This window comes from Lepisosteus oculatus, chromosome 26 (assembly GCF_040954835.1).
Source record: "Lepisosteus oculatus isolate fLepOcu1 chromosome 26, fLepOcu1.hap2, whole genome shotgun sequence".
In the NCBI taxonomy this organism is placed as follows: Eukaryota; Metazoa; Chordata; class Actinopteri; order Semionotiformes; family Lepisosteidae; genus Lepisosteus; species Lepisosteus oculatus.
Window position 1 is genome coordinate 3700040 of NC_090721.1, and position 21170 is coordinate 3721209.

The window sequence follows — 21170 nt, forward strand, 5'->3', positions numbered from 1 at the left end:
TGGTCCTGATCAGGTTTCCAATCATGCCAGTCTAATAATATCTGCTTGCAGGGAGTCGTCTTCATTTAAAAGCACGTGTCCACTGTTCATCTGAGTTGTGTGCGCGCCCGTGTGAGTGGGGCGTGCCCTGGGTGAGGCAGGTCTGGAAGGACCTCTCAGGTCTGGAGAAGGGGCATCCCCGTGTGGTTGGTCACGTCAGCATCCTCTGCAGCTTTCCCGGAACTATGGGGCTTGCCCAAGGTGATGAGCAAGAGCGTGGTGCCTTGAAACGTACACTGGTTTCTTTTGCCAGAGCGAGAGCACAGCTTTCACTTGAATTCGACACAGAAGTAAAAGCTGTGCGGCAAGGTGTGCTGATGTTTCTGGCCTTGAGCTCACACCCACAGCTTTTTCAAAGTGCATCCGCCTCACAGAGGTGACAGGAGGCACTAGAGGAAGCTTGTGTGTCTTATCCCTCCCTGCCATCATTTTGTTGCCAGTGCATGTCTTCCTTGGCGACACGAGGCCTTTATCATGCTGTCAGATGCGCTGCGAGAGCTGTCATAGGAACACGCGTTTGAGGTGCGTGCAAAATGGCCGGTTTCAGACAGCTGAAGGCGTGTTGCTTTCTGGGCTCCAGCTTCTCATTTTTGAAGAAGCTGCTGTTTCTTGCACTTCTTTTTTTTAATTTGATCACAAGACAGTCAGAAGGATTAGGTCATTCTTTTAGTCTTACAGCTTTTCATGATCTTTTTGCCTTCTTTGGTCTGTTTTTTCATGTCACCTTGTGCTTTTGAAATAGCCAGCATTTTATGAAGTTACACTTTCAGGATGCATTTTAAAGGGTGGTAATGAACCACCTTCTGCAATGGAGTAATAGTAGTGATAAAACAGAGATGTAGGCAAAGCATCTCACTAATGATGGTCACTTTTCAGTTTATTTTCAGTTGTCAAGCACTGGAGCAGATTTGTGGAAGTCTGTGTTCTTAAAATTTGCGTGCTGGTTTAAAAACATGTTACTTTGCACTGGGGTACCAAATGCCTGGGCCAGTGTTTGTACCAGGGGATTGATTTAGTGAGTAAAATTCTCTTATGAGTGTAGGAAATGCACCTAAATTACTGAAGCCTCATGAATGTAGCTCTTGAGTGTCTTGAATGACGACAACTTTCATAAACATTTCAGGTTCCATAAGGTGAAAGTGGTTAGTGTTGTCTTGCCACAATTTAAATTAAATTGGAAATAGTGCATTGGAGATACATTTGTAAACAGAAAAATGAGAGTTGCTCTCTTTGCAATCTCTTTGCAATGTTGGTGTTATGGAAGGTGACAAAATGACCTAGTATGAAATAATTCTAATGAGGAAATTCCATTTCTTGGTTGATTGATGGTTGACAATTTGACCATTCATAGCACACTTTGAACATGAGTTGCGTTGTTTTAATTCTCCTTAAGCACAAGATTTAAAAAAAACATAGACGTCAAATGCTGTCATTGACATTGTTTCTGTAAAGGCAGCTGAAGTGCTGATGTAACTGGTTTCATTATAATACTGTGGCTAGGAGCTCAAAAGTTATGCAGTTCCAAAATGTAAATAGTACAGATGAAGTATATCACTGCACACTTATGAATATTTGCATAGAAATAAGATTAGACAGTCTACATGGATATTGAGGCATTTTATAAAGCACAGTGGAATGCTGTTTGCATGCAGTATCATAGACTGAAATGGGAAATAACCTTTTGGGGATGAAATAATAGCATCCAAGTTAAAACTGTATGAATGGGTTTTTATCAGGCATTGTTTGCTTAACAAAATGAGTGTGCTGTGCAGCCGTGCTGAAAGGTAGCCTGCATGCCATCTTCCCTCTGAAACAGACATGGTTGTGCTGTCATGTGAAAACTGAAGGTGGCAGAAAACCCTGCCAGTCAGCTGCTCTGCTTTTGCAGTTAGCGACAAAGATTAGATACCACAACTTCCGGCCTCCCTGTTCAGACAAACAGAACTTCAAAGGTTTGCAAATGAGTCAAAGTTCAGAATTGTGTTTTGCCTGGAGGACTAGCCTTCTCACAATTGCTTATTGCATCCATAAAACGCGATCCTGAGAGAAGTTGTTACTTCTGCCCTTTAACACATTTGTTTTGGCTGCAGTAGGGTTTTCCATATCTGACTAAAGATAAAAGCCATTTTTTGACCAGAGTTTGAACAGAGAACTTTGAGCTTCTGGTGTCTAGATTTCTCAATGACAAAAGCAAATTACGTCAATCAAATATCTGTGATCAATAATGTATAGCTGGTGACTTCATATATTATTTTATTGGGTTGAGCGGTGGCACTGTGGCTAAGGATCTGTGCCTGTGGCTGGAAGGTTGCCTGTTCAAATCCCATGTCCGGCAGAGGAATCCTACTCCGTTGGGCAGTATAAATGGCTGACCCTGCGCTCTGACCCCATGCTTCTCTCTCCCCATCTGTGTGCCTGTGTGTCTCATGGAGAGCAAGCTGGGGTATGCGGAAAGACAAATTCCTATTATGAGGAATTGTAAATGGCCAATAAAGTGATCTTATCTGATCTAATCGAGCAATGCTGGGATCACAATGTAGGACTAATTCTCTTGGAGTCTTAGCTTGCATGTATGTGAACTAGCAAATAAAGAGGAGGCTGTGGAGAAGATTAAGAAACAGCAACTCCAGCCCCAGTAGTTACAAGGCTTCACCCAGTGCAAACCCAAACACCAAAGCTGCAGAACCCTTGTGCATGTTTGCACAATTTGTGCCAAAAACATTTGCGCTGAGTCAAAGATATGGGCCTCCCAAGAAACAAAGAGTACAAAATGAGGCAAAATTGATTCTGGATTTCTATGTATATACTATACCTCTGACGATGTGAGTTCAGGTCATTAGGTAGAGACGTCAGAACCACTCTTCTTATGAGCAGGTTCTGAACAGGGTTGTCCAGCCATCTTTGTAACCAGGATCAGACAGGGAAGGAGAAATGAATCCTTCCATATTCCCATGTTTCTTTTCATAACCCGTTTGGTGTTCTCTAGATGTTGTGCTCCGGTTCTGCAAGGTTTGTAAAGGCGCAAGCGTACGTGCCCGGAGAGCTGCACTCCAGGACGGCAAAGCTCAGAAACTTTGTGCCACTTCTCCTCTACACTGTCCCTGTCGATCTTCCAAAATTGCATGAAATGTAAAGAAAATCGATCTGGACAATGTTTTGCAAATGCCTCTTTATATATAGAAGTAGAATTGCTGTTGACCTTTGAGTTTTGAGAGGAGTCCTTACTTTCATGGGCCTAATTATATAACAAAGCTGTTATCAAATTTTGTAAGGGCATCTGGAATCCCTCTGGAGACCACTCCTTCAAAATACAAAGTGTTTTATACAAAGTGGGCTTCTTACTTCCACAGGTTCTTATCTCTAATGTGAAGTGTAATGACACAGCCACTGTTGATAGAGTAATTACAGAGAAAAGGGGAAAAGCCTATAGTGGATTCTTTCAGAAGGAGGTACAATACTCATACAAATGAGCGATACTTTGTCTTTTTCATTTATTTGGAACGATATTTTACAGTAAACATCACATGCCGCACTCTTCAGTGCTTTTAAAACAAGGAACAAGATCTTGTTTCACTGATTCTCAGTGGAGAAACATTGACTATGCCTACTTTCTCAGCACAGACACACGACAAGGGCAATATTAATTTGTCACACATGACCTAATTTGTGAACATATGAGCACTGTGAATTATTCATTAGAAGCTCAGTTTATGCATTTATACATCAGCAGTACAGTTGTTTTTCTCAGTGTAAAATGTGAGTTTCTTGACAACCTCTAGGAATGAACTGTTCTGCTTCCAATTTCAGCTGCTGTGCAAAATTACCACTGACATGTGGGATTTGAGGTTCAATGCAGCACAAACATGTCTTTTAACTTAGAACTGTGTAAGAACAAATAGATTTGGCCCTCTAATCTATGAATATCCTATTTGACAGTGAACATATTCATTTCTGTATTGGTTTAATGAAGGGTGTTGTGGATTGTGGGTGCAATCATTGGTGAATGACGCTGTGAGGAAGTGAAACTCCCACTTGCAGAGAACTGCTGAGAGAAGTGAAAGTCTCAAGCCGATGGCTCTGTTCCCCAGCTGGCAGTGGAAAATGGGGGTGCCCTCCTCCTAAACGAGCTGGTGATTTTACAGAGGAAGTGCAGGCGAAGCACCTGTATGTAAATCTGGATTTCGGGCTCCGAGCGAAACCAGCCTGCCAAGGTAAAACTGTTTTCTAAAATAACGCATTATTTGAGCCCTTTAAAAATCTGTCCTTACACCAGCTGAGAATCCCATCAGAAGACCTAGCTATACTGCTCCCAAACCTGTTTAGATGCGAAGCGGCAGAGTGACACAGTGCCAAGAAAAAACCTGCTGCTGATACGGCTTTGTCTGCCTGAACACTTGTTTATTCTTGTCAGCTTTGGCAATCAGAGATGCCGATGTATTATTCTCCCTATCACAGGCATACTTTCCTTTTTGTGGTTGTTTATTTTCTACTAGGGGTGACTCCCAGGTCTGGAGAGACCTTACAGAGCGACTCCAAGTATGAATACCCCCTAATTAGCACTATTGTGATATGAAAGCACACTTACAAGTGTTTATACTTTACACATTCTTATTATTCTTTTAAAAGAGTAGGTGCATATCCTTAAGGATTCTGAGGTGATACCCAAAGAAGTAGTTTCCTACAGAATTTGTAGTGAGATCTCAAGTTCCAGTCTTCTTTACCTGTAAGTGACCTTTAGCTCCTTATGAAGCAGGACTGTATCCGCAGGGTTTGTGTTGGATACATGCTCTGGTGATCTGTCCAAGACTGATTGCCAGCAGTTTGAAATTGAATGTGATACAAGATCAACATCTTTACTGCTGCTTGTGGGCAACAATTTGGTTCATTTTAAGTTGCCAATTAGTGGGAAAGGACATACAGTATATACGCTCCTGCTCCCTCAGATACCAGGGGTTTCTGGTGTATCTGCTTTAGCTTGGCTGGACTGAAAACCCCGAGATACTCCAACCCGAGGAACTGGACTGGACACCCCAGCTCTAAACTGATATTATTGTAATTAGCCTTTGAAGCTCAGTGATTGTGCTTCCTCGCTGAAATCTTGACTAGTTTATGGCCAGATTTTGGACAGAGGACATTAACGTGGGCCATTTCTGCCCAAGCCACAAGCAATCTCGTGATCCTACCACCAAGGAAAATTATCTCTTTTCAATGATTCCTCGTTACATACCCTCTTCCGTAAAAACAGGCTTTTGTGTGATTTTCATAGTTACGGAGGAGAATGTGGAACTGAAACAAAGGCGATCATTGCTACGTGACCTACAATGTTATAGAATTCCCCTTCTCTAACTTTGTATCAAAATCATTGTGGTTTTGTGGGGGAAAGGGGGATTTCAATGGAAAAAACAACAGATTGTCCTCTGACACTTGTGGCATTCAGGCCAAACAGGCTGTTAACACAGGAAAAGATTCTGAAGGACATAGTCGTACAGTAGCTTCTATTTCATTTGAGGTGAGATATTCCCTTTAAATGCCCCAAAATGCCTCCAAAATGATGCAGACTCCAGTTTATTTTGATCTTGCATTCTCTGCTTTCGTACCAGAAATACTTTTGTATTATGAGAACAAACTGACCCTTTATAGTTGGATCGGCTGTACGTGTTCTGGAGACACATTAGAAGGGAGGATCTTGTAGATCACTTTCTGGAATTTATTGCTTGCTGTCTACTTTCCCTTTTGTATAGAAAAGGTTTTATTTTTCTTATCAAAAGCTAGATGTGAGTGCTACCTTTTTTAATCCAATGTGTTTTCTAAATCTCATATTGATATACAGAGTTTCGTGCTGTTGCAACACAGGGTGGGTATCAAGCAACAGATACAGTACAGATGTGATTGTTTTCATTCAGTCTGCTTATGTCTGGTAGTTTTTGAAGTGGGTACAGTTGGGACTGAGAGAAACTGCTGATTGTCAAAGAAGCATTGCTGCCCAGTTTTGCTGAAGATCCATCTGTCCATTTTCTAAACTCGTTATTCAGTTCAGGGTAGTGGAGTACCTAGAGCCTATCCCAGCAAGAAATGAGTGCAAGGCAGAGTACACTCTAGACAGGACACCAGTCCATCGCAGGGTACACACAGATACAAACACAGACACGTAAAAACTCACACTAGGGTCAGTTTTTTCAGGAAGCCAGATAAGCTACCCGTATGCCTTTGTACACTGCAAGGAAATCAGATCACCTAGAGGAAACGTACACAAACATAGGGACAACACACAAACTCCACACAGCAGCTCAGGCCTGGAACCCAAGGCTCCAGCACTGCATGAAGGCAGTTTTAACCACTGGATCACTGCGCTGCCACCTTGTAATAAGTATCTCCCAGTTTTTGATTGGAGCCCACTGAGCATGTTTTCAAAGCTCAGGTTGACTATTTCATTCAGAGCCTGCTTAAGGTTTTCAGAGCTTGAAAACAGAATCTTTTCTCTATAGAATGTCTGTTATGCATCTTAGTTGGGTATCCAGGTGCTGAAGTGAAGTGCAGGGTATAGCAGAGAAAAGATTTATTAAAATACATACTTGTGAAGATAATTGCAGAATACACTACAGCGCCCCATGACAGGCTGTAGACCTACAAAATATTTGTGGCTGTACAAAAGTCTAACATGCAGCTACCTGCTTAAGTCTTCCAAGGCGTGGCTGCAAAATTCAAGCATGGAATGAAACAACAATCATTTGTCTGAGTGTATGAGTTAAAATGTGTTAGAAATATTTGCACTGCTGCACTGGTTGAAGCATTGCAGACAAATCAAAAGCCCAAAGGACTGTTGTACACACTCCCTGTATCCCACCTATTTGCCCTTTGTATGAAAGGAAGTCTCTTTTTTTCTCAGTGTGAAATGTACGGTTCTTGACAGCCTTCTAGGGATAAGATGTTTGTTGCTTCTTATTTCAGCTGATGTGCAAAATTGCCACTGCCAAGTGGGATTCGGTAGATAGATTTACCCATCTGCGGGCAGCATTGTTGTTAAATCCGCTTTACTTTAATCTTGAACTTGGTTTTCAAAGTTGACTTCCTCTGTAGAAAGTTACTGGCAACACCTTTTTGCGTGTTGATTTTATTTATAAACTGTGATAGGATTAAATATAACCCGTAGTTGTGCCCCAACAAATGTTGTACAGCCAAAAGACCCTGGCACGGTTTCAGCGCTCACGTCATGGACTGACAGATTTTTAAACGAGACCTGGCCAGGAGTTTGAGGAAGCTCGTGCTGTGAGGGAGAAATAATACTACATTGAATCATATATCCAAAACAGCGCATAGCCTTTAGCAGCTGATATTGCTGTTTGAGGTTTCCTGAGTCGGTAAGTTATTCCTGTAGTTCGATTACACCGTCAACAGCCAATACGTTTTTAAATGTTGTTTGTTTTTATTCTTAAGTTTGCTGCAGATCAGAGGATGAGCGCTGAATAGGGAAGTAGAGGTGATGAGTCAAATGGAACTCATTTGCGCTCAAAATTATCCCTGGCTGAGTTTTGTTTTGTGCAAGCAGTAGGAGAGCAGGACAGCCGGCTCAGGTCTCGGAGCTCTGTGCTTTGTACCTCCCTGTTTTCTGCGCAGGAAAACCTTGAAATAGCAACATTCGGCCAAGCCATCTCGAAAGGACTGGGCAACGACGGAGGCAGCAAACGAAACTGCTCACAGAACGAGACGATCCGTTTGGAATGCAAAATATTTATAAAAAACAAGCTCAGGCTAAGAACTCCAAAACAGAAGGGAATGCAGATGTTGTTATTCGTTGCCAAACTCTTAATTACGGTGCAATTGCAATTTTTCTCAGCTTGGTGAAATGTTGCCTCTCCTGTCTGCTATATGACAAAGGGCAGAAAATGGGTTTCTTCTTTTTTTGGGGATGTGCAAGGAGCAGACCGTTCTTTTTAATAGGTATCTTGTTTTTTACCACTGGGGCAAAGCATTAACGTATGACAGCTTTATAAGAAACTACAAAAAGTCCTGTCTGGGGATATAAGAGTGGTGTCCAGTGTGATTGTCAGTCTTCGGGTAAAGATTTTAGTCACCTAAGCACCTACAATTTTTATATTATAGGCATTTCACTTGGTCATGTTAAGTGCAGATATCTGCTTTCAGATCCAGTTCTTTCCAAAGCTTTTCATGTGTTTATTTTTTCCAATCAAAATAATGTTTTTCTGAAGAAGAGGCACTGAACTAGCTTCAGAAGTGGTGGCAGCTGATGGATGTCAAGCCAAAAAGTGCATGCATTGGACTGTGCTAGTTTCTGTGATGTTTGTCCTGCAGCTGTGCCAGGGTTGTTATGGAGATCAAAGACAGAAGTGCATATTAATGATCAACTTTCAAATTTTAATGATAGGAGCAATTATTATAGGTCTAAACACACATTTAAAAAAGTATTACTAATAATGCAATTGGATTTGTGATACAAAGTGATACTGCTAGTCTGGAATCAGTCCAGGGAAGAGCAACCGGATATATCCCTGATCTTAAAAACCCCACACTGACAGCCTAAAAGAACTGAACTGAACCTTAAAGTCCACTCTAAATTTCACCAGGGCAGTTTACAGAGGGCAGGTGTTATGTGCTGATGCAGAGTATTTTTTGTTAGTACACAAGTTACAGAATTCTGTCAGATTGCCTTGTGGCTTGGTTATGGTAATGGAACTGTTTCTATTATGGTGTCAGTTTTCTTTGTGATTAAGGTCCTGATAAAAGCAAAGCTTTAGCATACTTGCCAATTGTATATTACAATTCCAGTCCTTAATGATGGGTTTGTGTTGCAAAGATGCAAGAAGTCTGTGGCCAAAAATAAAACACCAAGAGGTACAATTAGTTTACCTTGCACTTTGTAGCCCATGGGTCAAGGTTTGGCTTAATTTGCTTTTAACCCTGAAGATAAACCTTAATCACATCCTGTGCATAACAGCAGACTAATCTTTTGCAGTGTTGTAAAGTAATTATTCATAATGTTATTGCAGGAATGCTGATCAGCCTTGTGGTGGGTGGAGTAATGTTATTCATGAGTGCTTTTCACTCTATAGTTAAAGCTAGTTTATTTGGACTATTCACCAGTAAAAAAGAAATCCACAGGTCTGCAATGCAAAATGAGGTGTGTTGTAGCACTCAGGTTTGATATCAGGTTTGGAGTGAACTTTAAAGAATCCTCATGCTCACCTGTAAGGCTCTCCAGAGCTTGGCACCTCAGTGCTTATTTGATTAACTAACTACCCGTTTACTCTCCATCTTGCAAGCTTGATTCAGCTGACTCTGTCTGGTCTTTTATATGTCCCCCAAGCTCGTTTGCGCTCTGTGGGTGACAGGGACTTCTCCTGCTGCGCCCCAAAGCTCTGGAATGCTAGCAGAGTCACCTACCCCGAGTGCATATAAATCTAGACTCAAAACTTTTACATGATCAGTGTCTGTGTCCGTACCGTTCAACTTCTGCTGTACGTCTAACGCTTGTCTTCCTTATATTTCTACACACCTTGTCGTTTGTTATCCTTATAACTATTTTTACACCTTCTGTAAAACGCTTTTAATGCGTTTGGGATGCTACTTTTAAAGGCGCTATATAAAATTTGTATTTATTATTACTAGTAGTGAACCTATCCTCCTAGCCCGCGTGTTTGTGGGAGATGGAGGAGAAGCCACTGCAACCGAAGACCTAGCAGAAGACGGACACACACACAGACAGGTGCTAAATCATGAAATGGACCTGCGAGCTGGCCGGAGCCGCGTCACCGACGGAAGAGTAAAAAACTGTACGTCTTTAGGCACGCGGGTACCTAAAAAAGGTGCTTTCAAGTGCCGCAGCTCTCAGTAAATTCCTTTTTCATGACTGTACATACAGTACGAATAATAAATGTTAGATCTAAAGGGCTTTTAATAAGAAAAAAACGACTCGTTTATGGTCATTTTTCGTTTTTTTTTAATGAACAGGAAACATCGCAGATGCCAGGAATTTTTAGGAAATTTTAGTCATTTCCCTTGCTCAGGACGGTCTATTGTTTAAGAAATTCTTCAGGGGGACGATTTCCTAGTAATCTGGTTTGGCACTTCAAACGGAACGAGCCACTTTAGTTTTCTTTCGGCCAACATTTTCTCTGAGGAAAATGAAATAATTTGGACGATTCCAATTTTAAGCTTATGCTGAATGTTATGCGTGTCGTGTGTAGAAACGCAACTGCGGAGTGCCGGTAAAACTTGAAAATGGTTATTTTCAAACCTTAAGTTTATTACCCGTTTTTCCCTTTTAAATACTTTTTCATTCTTTCAGCGAGAACGCGCAGGATACCTTTTGTGTAATATTTAGAGAAACATGTCAGTACATAACAACAGCCATCTCTTTGGATGTCGTTATATAAAGATAATTATGAAACCCATTGTATCAATATTTATTAGCTTTATTGTCAGCAGCTATTTCCGTCCTTTTTTCAGACAGGATGCTAAAATGTTAAAATCGTGCTCACAGTTACAATCGATCATCTATTTTTCTCGTCATGACGAGAAAATATTTACGATTAAATAGTTTTCATTGAATTGCTGCAAAAAAAAAAAAGGGCACGAAACGTGGTTTTCTGTCAATGTCCGCACCACGTGTCACACAGAACTGCTGTGTGGAATTGACACGCCCCTCCCCACGTGTCACTCTCTAATCTTGGCCATCACGCCCTGTCCCAGAGGTGATAATATTGTATCGAAATCGCATGCCCGATACTAACCTGCACTGGAGAACCGTGATTTCCAGTAATTGTGAATTCAATTAGCGCAACTTTCTAACTTCTATAACACGCCTCTCATTTATTTATTTTTTTACTATAGAAAAGTGATTTAATGAACGTATGAATGAATTCTCTCCACTAAGGATCCGGGCATATTCAGAATGAACACGTCCCCCCTCCCTCCCCATAAAGGAGTCCGTTTTGAAAAAAGAGACCTAGCCTTGCCTCGTTAAAGAAATCGCTTTCGCTGGTCAGTTGCTCCCGTTTGATATTTTTTTTGGGGGGGTTAACGAGCGGGAACCGTGCGGTTTAAGTGGACGGGGCAGCAGAGGGTGAATTCGGAGAGGAGGAAGAGCGGGCCGTTGCTCGCCGAGTGTGATTACGTTTGACAGGGTGATTGAGAAAGGGGAGAGCGAGTCACGTAGAGCACGCCTTTTGAAAAGTTGAGCTACACGCCGCACTGCTCTCCTGGCCGGCGGGGGAGCGTCCGTGTGCGTTCAGAGAGCAGGTCCTGCAGGACACGTCCCAGGCTGGAGAGACCCGGAGGCTGCAGGCGACGTTCTCCGTCGTAAAAAGGGTACGTGTCCTCCTGGGACGCGCTGGACTTGTGTCATCGGGACCTTCGCCGAGTTTGGGCTCGAAGGGAGCAGCTTATGACCGAGGAAGGAAAAACTGAGGGCGCTGCACAAGTTCACTCGTTACAGGTAGAGTTGGGACTGTCCGCGGGTCAGGACACGCGTGGCGTGGGGGGCTTGGAAAATGAGAGGCTGAGCAGAGGGATGTCGCCGCTGTTTATAGTTTAATGTAATGGACGTATATGCTAGGAAGTTCACTTGAGTTATGAGAAGATTAGTTTGAAAGGTGTGGTTATCTAAATACACGTTCCTCTGTTTTTCTTGCGGTGTGTGACGGTTCTACCGCCAGAACGACAATTTGTGCTGTACAAGGTGTGGGACAGCAGAGCTGTGTAGAAACCTGCACCAGGGATCATTTTAGTTCGTTTGCCGAGAGAGTGTGCGTGTGATTCAGTCCCTGTCTGTCCAGCGGGCGACTGGAGCGTCATTTCTAACTGGGAAACCGCTGAGAGAAGAGGTGGCGGTCTCACTTTTGCGTTTAAAAATGGAAACCAGAGTTTAGGAAGCCCACCCTTATCGGTATCATAAAATAACTTCTTAAAGAATACCCAGTGGGGGGTGGGTGCACGGGTTTTAAGATCAGCTGCGACGCGTTCCTAAGATCTCTTCCGTGCAGGCTGAAGGAAAAAAAAACTGTGTGATGCACCTACAGTACGCTGAAATGTTTAGTAACCTGTTAATCTTTTGGACCAAAAAAACAAACAAGCAACTAAGATCGCTTCTGGGAGATGATTAAATGATACACAAGTCTATTTTAAAGCGTCGAAAACGACGCTGGCTATGCGGAAATGAAATGCTTTTAATCGACACATCAAGTCCCGTGCTAAATAGCTCAGCCGTTTTCAGTTTCCCTTTTCTGTAAATCTGCTTCCATCCTATTAGACCGCTTGCTGTACATCTGTGCATCTCCTGCACACGTGGTTATCGTGTAATGGAGACTGGAGGGCCAGCGTGTCTGCGGGTTTCAATTCCAGCTCCGCTGTTTAGGAGCCAAAGCAGCTGGTTACTGGCTTAACTGGACCAGTTTCACAGCTTCTCTCCACTCTTTCAAGACACAGCGGCCTTCCGGGTCCAGGATTGGACGGTCGCAGTTTGTCAAGCTCCTGACTCGTGGTGCCTTTACACAGGCAGTCGATACCCGGTGTTTCCCACTGCTAATGGGGAGTAAATACGCGAGCAGACCTCCGTATCCTGTATTTCTTTGTTTTGTGTTGCAGTATTTTTATGTGTAAAGCCATAACAAACGAAAACTGCCGAAACGTGCCTGGAATTTCCTTCCCCCCACCCCACTCTGCACTTGTTGCCTCCAGAACTGCTTCCCGGTAGAGAGTTGGAATAATGTTTTACTACGAAGAAACAGTCGAAGAACAGTCTGCACTTGGGATAGGGCCCCACTGAAGTTTTGATATTTTTCCAAGCCTGCCAATTTGTCTAGGTCATTGAATATGTACAAATGAATCAAGTGCGGACACCTGTAGAGAAAAGCACCTTGCTGTCTGCTGAGAATTACCCAGTTCATTTCAGGAGTTTATAAGGAGCCAGCTGTGTGTGTTGGAGCAGGTGTGATGGGGAGCAGGAGTTTGAGATGTGGTCTGAACAGCTTTAACAGCCTCTTTCTTGAGGTCACTTAGAGATGTCTGGATGATGCGTTGCTTAACATGAAGGATGTTAAACAATTTCATTGATCGAGCAAAGATCGTTTTTGTTTTTTAGTTAATGGGATACGTTGTAGGTCTTTGAGGGTGCAGCGATGGCCCTGGGTTCAGTTCCTGGAGTGCTACCTGCAGGAGCGCCTGTGTGTTCTGCCCCTGTGTGGGGCAGGGGTTCCTCTAGGTGCTCTAGGTTCCTCCCACAGTCCTAACGCGTGCTGGTAGGTTCCTTGGCGTCTGGGATCATTGGCCCGGGTGTTCGTGTCTGCCCTGTGAGGGATTGGCGTGCCGTCCAGGGCGTCTCCTGCCTTGTGCCCCGTGCTTGTTGGCGCATCACACCTGTCCTGGGCAGAGCAGTTAGAAAATGAATAGATACGGTAACTGGATCTGTAACAAAACAAAATCTGCAACAGACCCTTTTAAATTGCTGCACTGCATTGGTTGTGTTCAGATGATCTTGTCCCAATTAATCGTGCCTTGATTAACTACGAAAACGGGTACGTTGTTTGTCACCACACTGAAACAAATAGGTGGAGTATCAAGATAAGCTTTCACATTTTCAGATCTATAGACTCTCCCTCTCTTAAAAAAAAAAAGGTAGAGTATATTCCCTCCTGTACTGGTCTGACTAATGAGTAGATGTGCTGTAGCATTCTGAAAGCCCTTTTCTTTTTGCCAATGGGGTAGCATCTCTTTTTTTTTTCAAAGCAACGCTTGAAGTTTTGGTGAGCCCAATCTCTGCCACGTCTGCTAAGGAAATCTCCTGCTTTGTGAAGCCTGCGCCCCACCCTGCAGAAATGCCCAGTGCACCTCTGGTGGGTGTCACATGATCAGTGATTCATGTGAATGTGAATTGCTTCTTTAGCCATAAGATGGCACATGGTTCCTACTGTCTCTTGATCATTTAAAGTAATGGAGAGCTTTTACAGGACTTGGTGATTTTGCATATCCCCCTTGTGGTCTGTTGAGTGGCAATATAATATATATTATACTGTGCATTGCCCTGTTATTGAAGCAAGGCAGAATGTGACAAGCTATTTTTTTCTTCTGAGAAGCAGCGCCCAGACATTTGTGCGGTCTCGGCCAGACGTTAGTGTTACTAGAATAGTTTATCGTAATTCTTAATGTAGCTTAGCTCTTGCAGAGAGTTTGCTTGTCAACAAAAGATCGATCTTCGTTCTGTACGTTTTGTGCCCAGTATAGTCTTGCACTGTCACATGGGTGTTGAACAATACTCTTTTCCTCGGAAGTCGGAAGTCATTATTATAAACTGGAGTTACCCTTCTAAGCAGTACCACAAATGTGAGCTGTCTTGGTGTCTGGGCATTTCTTTTGAAGTTATGTATAAAACTCCTTTTCCTTTGACTCCATTCCATTGTGCTGACTTACAGTTTGAATAAAACCTCTATTGAAAGTTTCCGAGGGATTTTCAGGAGTCTCTAGGGCCTCATAATGATATCCCAGGTGTCTGAACACTTTCCTGAGAAACATTTAAGTCTGCAGAGATTCCCCTTGTAGTCAACCAGCAGTGAAATAGGATCTGTACTGGAGTCACATGGAGGGATTTTTGTGATTGCTGGAAATAATTAAGCACGCGTTTCTTGTGAACCCAGAGCTCTCGGGATTCCCTCAGTGATGGTAAAAGGAACCTTGTCAGCTGCCAAACATTTCCACATCTGTCTCTGGAAAATAAGGAACAAAGCTTTTGTCAGATGGTTTTTTAATGTGGCTGATGGCTTCACTGTAAAGCTTTAAGTGGATCGTACATATGCACTCTTCAGTCTGTCATTTTAAAATAAGTGAATTCAATTCATTTTAAAATATGGCAGGAGTGTGATTTGGGGAAAGGTGGATCACTATTTTTTTCAATTCTTAAAGCTTTTGGTTAACGCTTGGTAGATGGTGTTTATTGGTAGAAAAGTGCAGAGTACAGATTGCAGGTAGTAGAAACCCATAAACTGTAGAATTGGAAACTTGAAGAACTTTGAAATTTGGAAAACTGAACTTGAAGAAACTAAAACAAGATTTAGGTGTCTATATTGTCATTTTGACATTGTGAGGAAGCAACAGAACACCAACATTTTAGTTAAGTGTAGAATTTGAGTGTTAAAACTGTACAGCGCACTAGTAAAACTTCATTTTAAATGTTGTGTACAATTGTGTTCACCATGTACCAAAAAAGATACATCTGCTGTATGATAACTCCAGAGGAGAGTGAGCCAGTACCTACCTGGGATTCCAGGAATGTCCTAAACTGACGTGCACAGAAACCTAATCTTTAAAGTTTTGGCCTGAGAAGGCTGCCAGAGGATCTGATTGAAAGTATTCCAAATCCTCAAATCCTCAAAAGCACTGCCCAAGTCAACCCACAGGCCTTCTTCAGAATCGACAGTGCAACGAGAAACTGTCAGGAAGTGCATTAAAAGCTGAGAGCGGTTTTACAGAGGAAGCATAGCTCAAAAGTGTTTTAGAAAAATGGAACATGATGTCCACCCATGCTGTTGAAGCCAGTATCCTGTTTATTTTTAAGAAACAGCTGGTTGAGATCCTTGCAACCAAATGCGCTTACATACTGTAGTAACATCAAGATGCACTCTAAAGGAAAATACATTTATTAGCTCTAAAAGGCGTATTTCACTGAGCACTGCTTTGCAAGCTATACTTTGTTTCTGCATGCACCAACAGGTACTGGGGCCAGTGTACTCCAGTGCTGTTCTTTCAGCTGAAGACCTGAATTAATTAACAGCTAATCAAACAAGTAATCGTTCCGCTGTGCCAAAATTCTGCAGTGAAAATATTAAGAAATGTGTTGTGCTTGCCTGCCGCCAGTTGAGAGGGGAGGTGTTCATGGGGTTTGTTTCTCACCAGCAGGAGACAGAGGCGTGAGGCTGCAGGGTGAAGCTGCACCTGGGAGCTCGAGTGCAGAGCAACATCTGGAATCATGGTGAGTCCAGCCACACTCCGCGGTGGCCGTCCTGTAAGGAGATCCCGGGTTAATTTTGGTCGTCTTTGAACAGAAATAAATTTGTCCTCTCGTGTCTCTATAATTAAAGTGAGTTGATTGGAATGGATAGAATGGAGAATTTCTGGCTTCTTACTGTAGATCAATTTTAACTGGTTTCAGTTAATGCAAGCAGATGTTGGATGATGGAAGGGTTCTGCCAGTGATGTAGCTCAGTAACAACTGGTGAGCTAATTCAATTGCTGTTATAGGCTTAAGTCTTATATCCAGGGCTCTCTCAGTTCAGGCTGAATTCAGGACCAGTGCAGCTTGTAAGCAAATTGAACGTTGCTTTGCAGGACTTGACTCAGGATGTTCTGGACCTCTGAGGCTTGGAGGTTTTTTCAGCTCAGTCTGTACCTGTGGGTGATGGCGTGTGAGCGCGTCCGTTTGCAGTGCTGTTCTCTTGTCGTTTCGTTTTGCTAGGAAACAAAGACATTGAGACTCTTCACCTTTGGAATTCATTGTCATGCTCTCTTTGATGCCACACCAATGAATACAAGCTGCAGTCTATAAAAATGAAGTCATTCATCTTTGTCCAGGGGTTTTGTTTGTCAAGCATTCTGGAAGGCTTTGGAATCTTTGTTTACTGAAATGTTGTACTGTAGCCAATGTTAATAATGCATGTTTTAGATCTGAAGGTTAATATTTGATTTCTGCTGAAATTCAGGTTGGCTATTATTAAAAGGTCTTGTGAAATCAATTATTTGTGAATCTTGCGTTTGGGATTAAACTCGTGCCTATGTGATCTTTTACATTACTGCATGCAAATGGTGCTTTAGGAAATACAGTAATAGGTTTTGAATGACAGTCCTATAAGCATGCATGTGAGTTCTCTTCATTTGCTTTCATCAGTATATAGAAAGAAGCGTTTCTTCCTGTGTACTTAAAAGTATACTTTGACGGCTACTTTAAAAAAAGAGATTCATTCTCTTATAAACTTGGAAAGCTCTCTGTACATGATTTCCCTCATTTGTGTCTATTCTGTTTTAAGGGCTGAATCTCCTTTTTCTCAAAGCAAAATGTGATCAAAGCCAAATTCACAGCCAAAAACAACATGTAACAGTTTCCTTAAGGATGTACTTGTAGCCTAATAGTTTTATGAACTTAGGAAAGGACTCTGGTCTGGAATTAAATGGTATTTGACTTCAAGATGCTATCTTTATAGACTTGTTTGTCTATCTCTGGGTTTACAGTTGAGGACTCCTTTCACCCTGCGTACCTCTTGGTGATTGGTGGATTTCCAAAAGCTCTCCAAAGCTCTGTGTGGGATCTCTCCTTTTCTCTGCTTGCCAGGATTAAGACTTTTCCCAAATGGCTCAGTGAATAAAGGTGCTCGCCAAGCAAGTGTTGATCTGTGTGGTCGTGGGTTCGAGCCTGGGTCAGTTCACTGATTGGCTGAGTGCTGCCGAGGGTGGGGTGGGGTAGCTTTGAAAGGTCCTGGCATTACAGTGACCCCCGCGGCCTGCCTGAAGCCTTCAGGTTTATAATGCTGTCAGGGAGAGAAGAACAAATGCAGTCATTGGAAGGATATTTATTCCTTTTGACCTGTGTCTCCAATGAGGGTTTCAGCTACAGTGAAACTGGCAATTAAGTCTTCTGAACTTAATGTGCAAAAAGTGAGTGAGATCTTTTGAACCCTGTCACGCTGAGCTCATCAGATGAACTGGAGTTTACTGCGTAACATTGCATTAGTGTTTTGGAGTTGGGATGTTTATTATAACAGCCTCATTGTTGTGAAGTTTCACCGTTGGATCATTAACAAGTGAGTCTGATTGTGTGTAATGAGTGTCTTCCTGCAAGCTTTCATATCGGTACTCAGCATTTTATTTTCACTGCTTATGAAATCTATAACAAAAATCTGGAAAGCTTGTTAGGAAGCAGCAATAGTTATGCATTGCTGGGCTTCCCCGTTACTAATTGAGGAGCATTTTACAGAGCAGTCACTTTTTGTTATATAGGTTTAGGTGTTAATTCAGTCAGCCTTTGCATATCGAGTGTTAGTGCTGGCAGGAGTTCTGTGGTCTGTGCTTCTGAATGTAATTGTTAAAGAAATGAATTGCAATAGAGAGTGAGGTGCTTTGCCCTGCTAGAGGGTTTGAAGCAGAGATTAGATACTGTGCAGCTTCTTAAGACTGGAGAGCAGGAGTTGTTCAGTGGCAGATAGCTCATCCAACAATCATGGTAGTAACACGGATGCGATGATGCGTGCTCTGGGAATTCAGCACTCATAATGATTCACATTCATCTATTTTCCCATCGCTTCTTCCAGTTCAGTGTCATGGGGGAACCTGAGTCTATCCCGGCAAGCACAGAGCAGGTTAATGTGTATTTTTTGTAACATAAAGTATTGCCTAATGCAGTATATTACTGATGGTGTGACGGGTGAGACTGTAGAGGAGAAGGCTATTGCTCCTGGGAAGAAATCTTACATGACAAGTTTCTAGAAATCAGTTTTAGCTGATGAAGGCTACTCCTATCGACAGATGGCAGCCCAGCTCCATCTGCTTTTCTCTGAGGAAGGAGATCCAGACTCGCCAATCCTGATACTCCATTCCCCGCAGTAAGGGTCTGTTTGATGGTTGATCTTGTGAATGACTTTGCCATAGAGGAGTTTTCTTCCTGAAAAGTACAATTCATACGAGCACAGAATAGTCTCAAAGGAAGGGTGTTTGCTTTAGGAAGGCAGCATGCCCTGGTAAAAGATCACAGACAGATCCAAGTCGGATCTGTTTGGCAGTGATCAGTGGCAGTTCGTTTGAAGGCACAGTGGAGAGCAGTGTAACGGTGTAGAACGGAGGTGTGTCTCGTCCTGGGGTATCAGGGATAACCTGTCCTCTGACGGGTCTCGCAGGTCCAGCATTTGCCTTCCAACATGACCGTGACCTCAAGTGTGCAGCCAGTTTGTGGAGGAACTTTGGCTTCTATACACTGGCTGGCCTTGGTGTGCACAAAGTCCTGACATGGACGCCAGGGGTCGCGCAGGATTGCATGTATACTGCAAAGCTGGCTAAGCAAGTTGGCCAGATTGTGGGACGAGTTCCAGGCTGTTTGGAGCATCCTTCCACAGAGCCAAGATGTAAAGCTCTGTGTTGAACAAAGGGCCTCCATTACAAATACTGAATTAGAAATCAATTAGTATATTTTTATAATTAAACATGCTGTATGGATTATCCATATTTCAATTTCCATTACATATCAGTTTTCCTTTGTTTCCATAATTATTTGCCATATTGAATCCAGGGATTCTGGGATATAGTTGTGTACAGTGTCTTCATTTACTCTTTTGTTTCAGTGAGAAAACCATTAAAATTTGGAGTAGTAGTCAGATGTTGATTTCTGTCCAAGTGAAGTCTGATGTTTGTTTTTTAAACTGTTTATAAAACATTCATGCATACAGCATGAACAGTGCTATATGCCTTCATGTTAGTAGCATCATGGTTTTCAGTGTGAGGTGAATAAGAACCGAAGCAGAACGGAAAGAAATGGACACATACGCGTGACCTGCCATTATTGTGATTGAATTAAAAACAAATTAAAAGCACTTCTTCCCGCTAGTCGTTTGCTGTAGCAGATGGCTTCCCAGTTAACACGGTTGTTGATTAGCATTTCAAAATAATCCTTGAAATATTATTTCATCTTAATGGTGTTAATGGAGGCTTTTCAAAAAAAGAGGAAGTCTTCCATTTTAGATGCATGACCCAAGGGGATCCAGATTCACCCGATATCTTGTTAATTTGCCGTGAACACCTTTAGCTTAAACAGGAGTTACAGATTCAAACAGCATCAGCATCTTTCCAAAACGAAACGGTGCAGTCAATCATGGTACCTGTCGTTCTTCTGCTTCCTGAGCCCTTTCCTTTCCTGTTAAATCCTGCGTCTCGTGAGAGGTACAGTTGCCCTGGTTTGGAGCTTCAGATTTAGTCATTTATCAAAGGCATATTCCATAATGGATCAATGGCTGATGGCACTTGTCCTGTGGGGTATGCTAATAAGTTCCAACGAGGGTGTGCCTGACTTGATTAAGCAAGAAAGCTCCCAGAGGGAATGCTGTGGTGTTCTACTAGGAGTTGAGAAAGCAGGCTAGTTTCCTGATCTCTCTTTAAATGCATATCTAGTGAGACTGGGACCTCTACACATAATTATTCAGTGTATTGGTACAGTAACCAAACATTAGGTTTGCCTGCATTCATAGGAATAAAATTCACCCTCGTTGCACACTCAGCTTGCAAGTCAGAGGCTTATGGCTGCTGAGCTGCACGGGGAGGCTGCTGTTTGGAAAACCAGGATGAACGCTGTTACTAGGACTTAAAATTAAAACATCTCCCCTCTAGTAGCATTATTTTTGCATTCTGTAAATTCTGTGGGGCACTAGAAGAAGTATATTCTAATCAAGCTGTCGTTTAAGGGACAGGCACCCAAGGTTAAAAAGAAAAAACCCTCTGTATACATCTATTAGGAACAGCATACTGTAGTACTGGAGTTTGACATTTGTTTAGGATGTTGACGTGAGTATGCAGTCAAATATAACTGTTGTGGAACTGTTTTACTCAGAATTAAATGAGCAAATAAGAGAAGCCACAGCTAACTGTATCCATTGTCTTTATTTTCCCTAATTTAACAGGTCAGTTGTTATTTAAACCCTTCAAAGTCTGATAAATTAAATGCAGAGTTTACCTTGTTGAGAGTTACTATGGTATTGTGATGATTTAAAACTTTAGTTTCCTGTTCTTAAATGTGCGGTTAGACTAACACTGCTTATTTTATCATTAAAGTCCACTAGGGTGAATCAAGGCAATATGGCGTTTTTTAAAAAATAAAAAGTAAATTGTGGAGATTTTCACTTTTAAAAATTGGATACTTGTGATCTGTGTTCATAATCCACTGTTTAAGTCCTTATTCTAGTGTGCAATTTGAGAAGGTGTGTGGCCTCTCTGTTGTGCAGATTTAGTGAACTGTGCAATACCTTGCAAGTCTTTACTTGCAAGTCTTAACAGCAGAGAATCTGGAAACCCTTCTAAAGGTGCAATGATTTATTTTTAAAAAAGAGGTGGGTGGGGTTCTGTTATCAAGTCATTTTTATCATTTTCCACCTGAA

At 42.2% G+C, this 21170-nt stretch overlaps 1 protein-coding gene across 7 annotated transcripts in view; it reads left to right on the forward strand.

Annotated features, from left to right (window-relative positions):
- Window positions 1–21170, forward strand: part of mtmr4 (myotubularin related protein 4) — a 68989-nt gene that overhangs the window by 1634 nt on the left and 46185 nt on the right. Inside the window, exons 1-2 of one of the 7 annotated variants that reach the window (XM_015367756.2) lie at window positions 7382–7397; window positions 15940–16015. In XM_015367756.2, coding sequence (XP_015223242.1) covers window positions 16013–16015 — 3 coding nt within the window. In that variant the 5' untranslated portion in view covers window positions 7382–7397; window positions 15940–16012. Of the gene's footprint in view, window positions 1–7381; window positions 7398–11180; window positions 11492–15939; window positions 16016–21170 lie in introns of those variants that run through there. The other 6 variants (XM_015367750.2, XM_015367751.2, XM_015367754.2 and 3 more) reach the window with 6 other exon arrangements.